The sequence below is a fragment of the Pundamilia nyererei genome, unplaced genomic scaffold (genome assembly GCF_000239375.1).
Source record: "Pundamilia nyererei isolate P.nyererei 1_Seehausen unplaced genomic scaffold, PunNye1.0 scaffold00162, whole genome shotgun sequence".
Classification (NCBI taxonomy): domain Eukaryota; kingdom Metazoa; phylum Chordata; class Actinopteri; order Cichliformes; family Cichlidae; genus Pundamilia; species Pundamilia nyererei.
The window spans coordinates 1,214,763-1,222,795 of record NW_005187563.1 but is presented as its reverse complement, the minus strand read 5'-3'; the positions used below and the strand labels follow the sequence as shown (position 1 = coordinate 1,222,795).

The 8,033-nt window shown below is 41.1% G+C and overlaps 1 protein-coding gene across 19 annotated transcripts in view; it reads right to left on the bottom strand.

Moving 5' to 3' along the window:
* The window catches only part of celf2 (cugbp, Elav-like family member 2), a 236,870-nt gene that overhangs the window by 95,598 nt on the left and 133,239 nt on the right, over nucleotides 1-8,033 (bottom strand). For 18 of the 19 annotated variants that reach the window (XM_013913980.1, XM_013913979.1, XM_013913983.1 and 15 more), the window contains one exon: nucleotides 3,868-4,064. In XM_013913980.1, coding sequence (XP_013769434.1) covers nucleotides 3,868-4,064 — 197 coding nt within the window. Of the gene's footprint in view, nucleotides 1-3,867; nucleotides 4,065-6,100; nucleotides 6,311-8,033 lie in introns of those variants that run through there. The other variant, XM_013913981.1, reaches the window with a different exon arrangement.

Sequence of the window (8,033 nt, the reverse complement as noted above, 5' to 3'; positions counted from 1 at the left end):
TATATATATATACATACATATATATGTCATAAAGTTTAAGATTTCTGATTAAAATTTACAGAATACTACAGGTTGGACAGCCAGTTACTGTAATTTCTTATGATAAATTTAGAATAGACTAGATTTTCAATAATAATTAACCTACAAAGTTTTCAGTATGCAGAAAATTAGTAGTGCACAATTACCGCATTTACCTGGTAGTTAATAGCCTTCGGAGCTTAAATCACTAATTCCTACTTAACTATTATTCAAAAAAAAAAATCTGTTCTAAAAATTGCAATATGAAAATCACCCATATAAAAACAGGAGTGAGCACGAGGTGAGCATCTCTACTCAACACTGATTTGCACTCTAAATTTCCCTTGCAGCGTATAAGCAGGAACTCTCAGGACTATTTGGGGACATGGGTCTCATGCGAGTCTACCCAGGTGCATTTGCATAAAGTGCAACGTTTTATGTCATTTCGACCGACTGAATATGTTTACAAAATGCACACGTTCATGCACTGATCTGCATTTCTTTCTACCACAAACATGTAGTTCCACAAAGAGGCACTTGCAGCCGCCTGTAAAAATGAGTCAATCCTCATCATCTTCAATAATAAAATGTGACTTTAAAGAAGAAAAATAAACAGTTTTAGAGCCAGACAGTAAAAAAAGTATTAAATATTTATATAAGTTGACAGTTTAAATTACATCAAGGCTTAACATCTTCATTATTTTGCGCATGGACGATTTGACTATGGCTGCTAGCTGTTTGCTCGGCATCAAATCAGCTATTTCATAGTCAGTGAACTGGATCTCTTGTATGTGTTCATGTTTGCAACACTTTTGAAAGCCTTATTAAACTAACAATATTGCTCGCTGTACATTAATCGCTCCAAAAATGCAAAACTAATTTTGGTCAGTAAGACTTAAACGGGTGACGTCACTGTGGCAACATGAAGCACGGGAAGTATTGAAAATAATAAGCTCCACACACCAAAACCAAGAGGTCAGATCTTATTCTTATGATTTCCGTATAAATAACACTGTTATTTTCCCTGGTATTAAGTCAAATATGTTTCCTTCTCAAAGCATCCGACAAGCCAAATGAGAAGTTTTTAAATGTAATACAGAGCTTTACTTTGTAATATATCACCGCATTTCAAGACATCTATAGCAAGCATCAGCTGGCCCAGAAATGAAAACTCCTTGACTTCATTTTTCTTGCAGGAAGGTGTTTACTGGCTTTATTCACACTTCATCCCTCTTGATTCCGATCTTGTTTCAAGTGACACTTTGAAACTTCTCTTCAAAATTTGCTTTCCAGTCGGGTGGAAACGCCACCTCTCCCTTCCTGCCGTCCTCACTGCCTCTCTCTTTACTTTCCTCCCACTCTCCATGTCTCATCAGGAGTGTCATCAACCCCCACTCTGGTTGATGGCTGTTAATATGGCAACGCTATTGTCTGCCCGTTTGTGGCTGCTGTCTCTATTGTTTGCTCTCACACTTGATGAATTCATCAAAGGAAAAAGAAAAGGGAATGGGAGAAAATAGCTGCAAATCATGCAGTTTCGAACAATTGACTGTGTAAGTCTGGCAAGGCGAGTCTTTGTCTTCAAATGGTGCACGAAATACGTGTTTGCTTGTGTAATGTTGCACATGCATCACTTGTTCTGCCATTAAATAGGTGGGACGGTCCTCAACCACTGATAGTCTATGTGCCTCTGTGTGGGTAGAAGTGTACATACAGTTAAGTGTTTGTGTTTTCTGTAGGGGTATCCTACGCATTCTCATAGCAGAGCGTTAAAAAGTGACGTTTCTGTCAGAAGCTGTTGGCTTCAGATACGGACAAACTGTCCTTTGGTGTTGGAGCAGTACTTGATGCAAAGCATAGATGGCATATAAAAGATCTATAAAAGATGGATGTGACCATCTGATGTGAAGTCCTGAAGTAAAGCCCTGAGCATTGTCGTAGTGTCCACCCTTGGTGTTTTAACACCAGATGTGACCAGCAAAGGGTCACATCTGGCTAAAATGCAATCTCATTGGCTATTGATTTGTGATCAGCAAGCCACCAGTCCATGAGAATAGCCTGGTTTATCCTTTTTAAATTAGTCATGACTTGAAAATAGCAACTCAAGCCATAACATCATCAGGGAAGTGTTTTGAGAGGTCATAGAAAAAATGAGCAGATAGTTGACTGCCCACAGATTTCTACTGACTAACCAAGTTTGTGAAATCCTGCTTTAGAGGTGTACTCAGTATTTTTTTTTGTATTATTTACTTAGAAAAAAAGGGTATTATACTCATAAATATACATAGATTACTAATTGTAATTACTAATTGTATTGTATACTAATTGTATTGTGTAATTATATCTTCCAAGAAACTGATATGTTCTCATAAATGTATAATTAATTTTTAATTAATCCAAATTTTTAATTAAATACAAAGGAGCAGGTTTGTGGTTTGTGTTCCATGTTCTCCACCGCATTTGAATACAGTGGCCTGAAACGACATCTCCCATATGATTGGCTGGAGATCTGCCACATAAATAAAACACCTAAGGTGGAGGAGAAGAGACATTTGCTTATTTATCCCTGATATTGTTTTAATTACTTATTATCAGCAGACTAGATTAGACTAGACTATTAGCTAACAATAGCTAATATTAAGCTTGCGTAACCTAAAAATCACGCTTTCCCTCTGATAAACTGTTTGATTTAACGCTCATATTTTGCAAGAGATTATCTGCTAAGAGTCCAAAAATGTTAGATCCACTTCAAAAAAAGTTGATCTAACGCTGGCTAAAGCAGCTAACAGAGGCTAATAGCAGCTAAAACAAGACTTACTGACAGAAAGGTTCAGTCCTCAACTTAGTTTCATTATCATCGATCAGAAGCGAGATTCTCTAACTCACTGATCTGTAATGGACTCTTTCCCAAAGTTTTACAGCCTCTTTCAGAGTAAATAGACCTGGAGATGTCACCTGACATTGTCATCTGAGGTGATCAGTAGACAAACAGCCTTTCACATATGTTATAAATTTAATGTTTCTGACCTTCTTAGGCTGACTACACAGCCTGACTACAATTTACACAATGTAATGTTCAATTCTCAAGTTAAGCATGAGGGCTGTTCCCATCTTGTTTGAGCCACAAATGACCTTAATTGGATACAGAAGCATGCTAATTTATAAGCTAATGCTAGTTAGCTTGATTAGCAAGTCTGGCTATTAAATAAAATGCAGATTTATGGCACTTCAGAGGCAGCTTCAATTTCAGACATAGAGGGTCTTCCCATCTTTCATATAGTCTGTAATGCCGAGAGCTAGCAGTGCTGCTTTAACCCTCTGAGGTCTAAGTCATCATTAATGATGACCCTAACCCTAAGCAGGTTACTAGTGATCTGGTGTGTATTAACCCTCTGATATAATCACTGATGATTGTAATTCTAACCCTATCATAATCCTAACACTATTATAACATCTTTTTGTTAATTTGTCTCTACTGAAAACATTGAAAATGATGCTTAATTGTACTCTGGTGGGTTTTAATGTGATGCCAAGGGCTCCTGAGTCATGGCACCAAGGCCAAAGGACACCTTGGGCTTATCTCTGAGACACCAGCAGCTTTGACAAAACAGGAGCACTTGACTCCCCAAGAAGAGGGACCAAAGTACCTCGATTCATTATCATAACTTAGGCTACTGTATCATTGTATTTGCATAAACGTTTGTTGATATTTTTATGATTTATTTTCTTCATCATGAGAAAGAAAGGAGAGAAACATAGGTAAGAAGGAAGAGAAACTATAGCAGACAACCATACATGAATGAATGAACACATCACCTCTAAGTACTGTGTAACCGTGTTGGTTAGTACCTTTGCTCTGTGGAGGGTTCTGGCTGCGATCTCGGAGGATGTTGATCTGGTAGACGGCTCCATACGGTTCGAATAGCTCCTTCAGCTCCTTCTCTGACCAGGAGCGTGGAATCTGGCCCACAAACATCTTGATGGCGTCCGGGTCTGGCTGGTCCGAATGCTCCAGCGCCCCGTTCATTTTTCCGGCCGTGCCGTTACTGTTGAAGAGACAAAAGGCGGGACATTAGAACATCACAGACAAACCAATATCACTAACAGCTTAAGAATCAGGGTCTCTGTGTTCATGTTATGTGATTTAAACTGGATCTACAATGCTTTTAAGCATTTTCCTAATCTTTTTGATTATCGTAGGAATCTCGAACTAAAACTACACACCCGTAAACACACTTAGACACAAACAAACTTGACCTGAAGCTAAATTTGAAAACTTAAAAGCAGTTTTCACTGGCAGAACAGCGTTACCCCGCAGTTTCAATTTCAAAAGACCAAATATCCAAACCGTGCTCTGGCTTGCTCATGGAAATTTCCCTTGTGTTAAAATAAATAACCTAAAGGTTGAGTGTATCGTTTCTGCACACAGCACAATTACACGTTTCAAATTTGCTCCCCAAAATTCAGCAGAAACTAAAATTTACGCAGCAGCATAAAAAGCAGTCTTTGTTGCCTTGATTTTCAGCTTCACAACTGATTTTCTCAGTCAGCCCAGTGTATTGTAACCTTGTGGGTTTTTTTTTAAACTAGTCATCCGCACACATATATATTGGTTTTTGCATACTGCAGTATCTAATAGAGTAGACATAGAATAAAATGGCCAAGATCCTAATGGGTTAAAGTGATTTGAAAGCTTAAACATCTGTAAAAGTAGAATATCATGAATTCTGAAGCATTTCAAAGCCACTATAAGAGAAGATACTGAGCTTTCAGCAGACACACACATGAAAAAGGAGGAAATAATAAAATATCTTAAATTAGAACCTTGGAACCAATATTGTGCAAAAAAATTAATTTAACTTCAAAAAATGCCCTCCCAGGTTTTCATTCATAACACTATGGAAAAGGCTCTAAAACAGCCTTTAGAAACGTCACAAGGACACTGAAACTCAGTGAGAGCCACACTAATAAAATTCTCTTGGGTGCCTTCGCAGCTCCTTACAGCGGGGCGAGACAGCTTTCAATTTAGGTTTTACAGCCTGATATCCCCGAAGCCGGCAATTTTTATATACACTGACCTGACACATCAGCAAACTGACATTTCACTGTGATGCTAAGTGTGGATTTTTGATAGCGGAGATGTAGCGATGGATCTATATGGGATGTCAGTAAATCCACACTGAAGGACTGAGGTGAACTCAGATTTTATTTTACAGCGCAACAGCAAAAGCAGCATACAAAGTACGTCTTTTTTTTCACTGCACTTGCCGACACAAGACCGAGCTGTAGCCGACAGAGGAGACACTCTGTGCGAATATATGTGCGCCGTGATGCATGTGTGAATGTTTGTGCGTGTTCGCACGCCTCGCTGGATGCGGGGTAAACAGCGTGCGGCGTGGTAATGCGAGGTTTTGTGTGAGGGATTAGGCTGCAGAGCCAGTACAGTAAACCTCCAGGCCGCCTCTAACAGGACACAGATGCTTACACGCCGATCGGTCTGCTTATATATCTCCACATCTGGAATGCATACGAAAAGGAGTTGAAGTGCTTTCCCGCCCTTTCACTGCAGAGCAACAACACTTATCGTCACAAAACACACTCGTGGCTCCTCTCTCTGTTATTTATTTATTTAATTATGCACCAATGAAGGTGAATAACTTTCAGCACCTTTCAGCAGTAAGGCCATGACAGAGATGAGAGCGGCACCTGAGTACGCACGAGCCTAAGTGTGGCTGTGTTTTGACGATAATCACACACACATGGCTGCAAACAACCTCTTACATACACGCAAGCGCCATCAAGGCCTGTGGTCTATTGAAGACGGCTGAAAACCAGTTTAATGAAACCAAAGTCAATGGCTGTGCTGTTTTATTGCTCTTCTCTTCCTTTTGTTGTTCTCAGCAGGAGAGTGAAAAAGCATTATCTTAAGAGGCAAAAACAAAACAAAGCCAAATCCTGAGCTTGGTTAGCTGACAACGCTAATACCACCCTATAAAGCTCAGCGAGAGCGAAAGGAGAAAGAGTTGAAGGAAGGAGGGAGGGGGAAAGAGAGATTGAGGGAGAGGAAAGAAAACATCCAGACCTTTGAACGCGGGCCATCCATCTTTTGCAGAAAGAGCCAAGGCGCTCGGCAGAAACGCCCAATTCTTTAAAGGACATAAAGGACATGTCAAATAAAACGCCAGAAATGGAGAAGGAGTCAACGAGCCAAGCCCGTGCTAACAGTCCTCTGGGCAATAACCGCTCCTCGCTAAGCTGTCCGATAAATCGCTCGGGCCTGGGTACTGCACGAGCCCCAAGGGTGGTAGCTGACGGCAGGGGGAGGGAGGGAAGGGCGGCGGTGGTAGCAAGTAGCTGACTGGCCCTATCACCGGCTGATATTTAGCCACATAAACGGCGAAGACGACTGCATCGGACAAGCTGCGGTGGTCGCTGGGTTCAGACTGCAGCACATCATGCCTTCGCCCTCTGACACACACACACACACACAAAGCTGATGTGTGTGTGAAAGCTAAAGAGCAGAAAGAGGGGGAATAGGCTGGAGACAATCCCTCATTGTTAGCTGTTTATGTGAGGCTCGTGGGGACTGAGCAAGGCCAAGGGGGGAGACGATACAATAGCCGGTGTCAGAGGATCGCCTCCCTCGTCCAGGACACTGTCCACCCTGTGCTCCTTCCACCATTCACTCTGCCTGCTAAGACAATGAATAGCTTCACACCAGCAGCCATAAGGTGTACGAATGCTCACAGAGCTGTCTTGTGTAGATTGCACGCTCCGTCTTTCCCTTAGGTGGTTGGAAGTAGGTGCCTCTGCTAACTATAAAGGAATGAGCGGCTCTTCCATCGCCCCTGTGGCCAAGACTGACAAGGTGTTATTGGAGGCAGGCAGAGCTTTATAGTGTGTGTGTGTGTGTAGATGTTTGTGAAAGTGTGTGAAGCTTAGCAGGAGAGTGTCCTGGGGCTCGGATTAAGTCGTTGAGTGGATCCACTCCTGCCATAGACTCTCCATCTCCCTCCCTCTTTCCCTCTTCTTGCTCTTCTTTTCTCTCTCCCTCCCTCTCAATTTGAGCCAATTGTTTGCCTTAATGGCTTAACTATTGCTTCCATCACTCCGGTCTCCCTGAAGCACAGGGCTGTGACTGAGGGCTGATCTACACTCACTATGTGTATGTGTGTATTAAGCCCGGCTAAAAAAAAGTGTCTGGGTAGGGCTTTGAAGCATGTGCTGAGGGCTGCTATTCCCTCACCTTGCACTCACATTAGACAGCAGGCTTGTTTGACCAAACTACAGCTGCATTATATTGATCATAAAACCTTATGATGGTTATTTATTTATTCATGCATCATCTTCATTATACATTCACAGCTCCTCAAACCTCCTCTCTCAGCATATTTTTGGCAAATTCAATAATTGGCTTCAGTGGTAACAGTGACATGAGAAGCGAGCTATCAAGACGTGCTTGCCAGGACTGTAGCATGTCTGAACCCAGCTTAGCTCAGATACTGAAAGATAACATTTATTTAATGTGTGTTTTTCACTTTACTTGGGCATGAATCAAAACGGAAATGCAACAGAAAAGCTGGAAATGTTTATCATCAAGCCATTCACCACTCATCCGTGTGGTTTCTCTCTTTTCAGTGCCCTCAGGTTCCAGCTGTTAACTTGTAGAACACACAGTTAACAGTCAGGTTGTAGAAAGTGACTTATTTGGACTTAAAACATCTACTTTGTGGGAGGGCTGGTTTAAGCACATTTAAAGAAACTGTTTAGAAGCAGAATATAGTCCAAAGTATAGCCAAGAAAACAGTTAGAAGGCCTCAAAATTCCTAATTCATTTCATTTCATTTCATTTTTATTTATTTCACACTTGGTACAACAGATCAAACAAAATAACCCCATCTTCTATCAACAAAACACAACAACCATGTGTGAAAAGGAGCAGGAAGAAGAAAATATTCTTATTAAACCCTGCCCCCTATCTACCATCGAACTTATATCACCGGTGGGCACCAAAA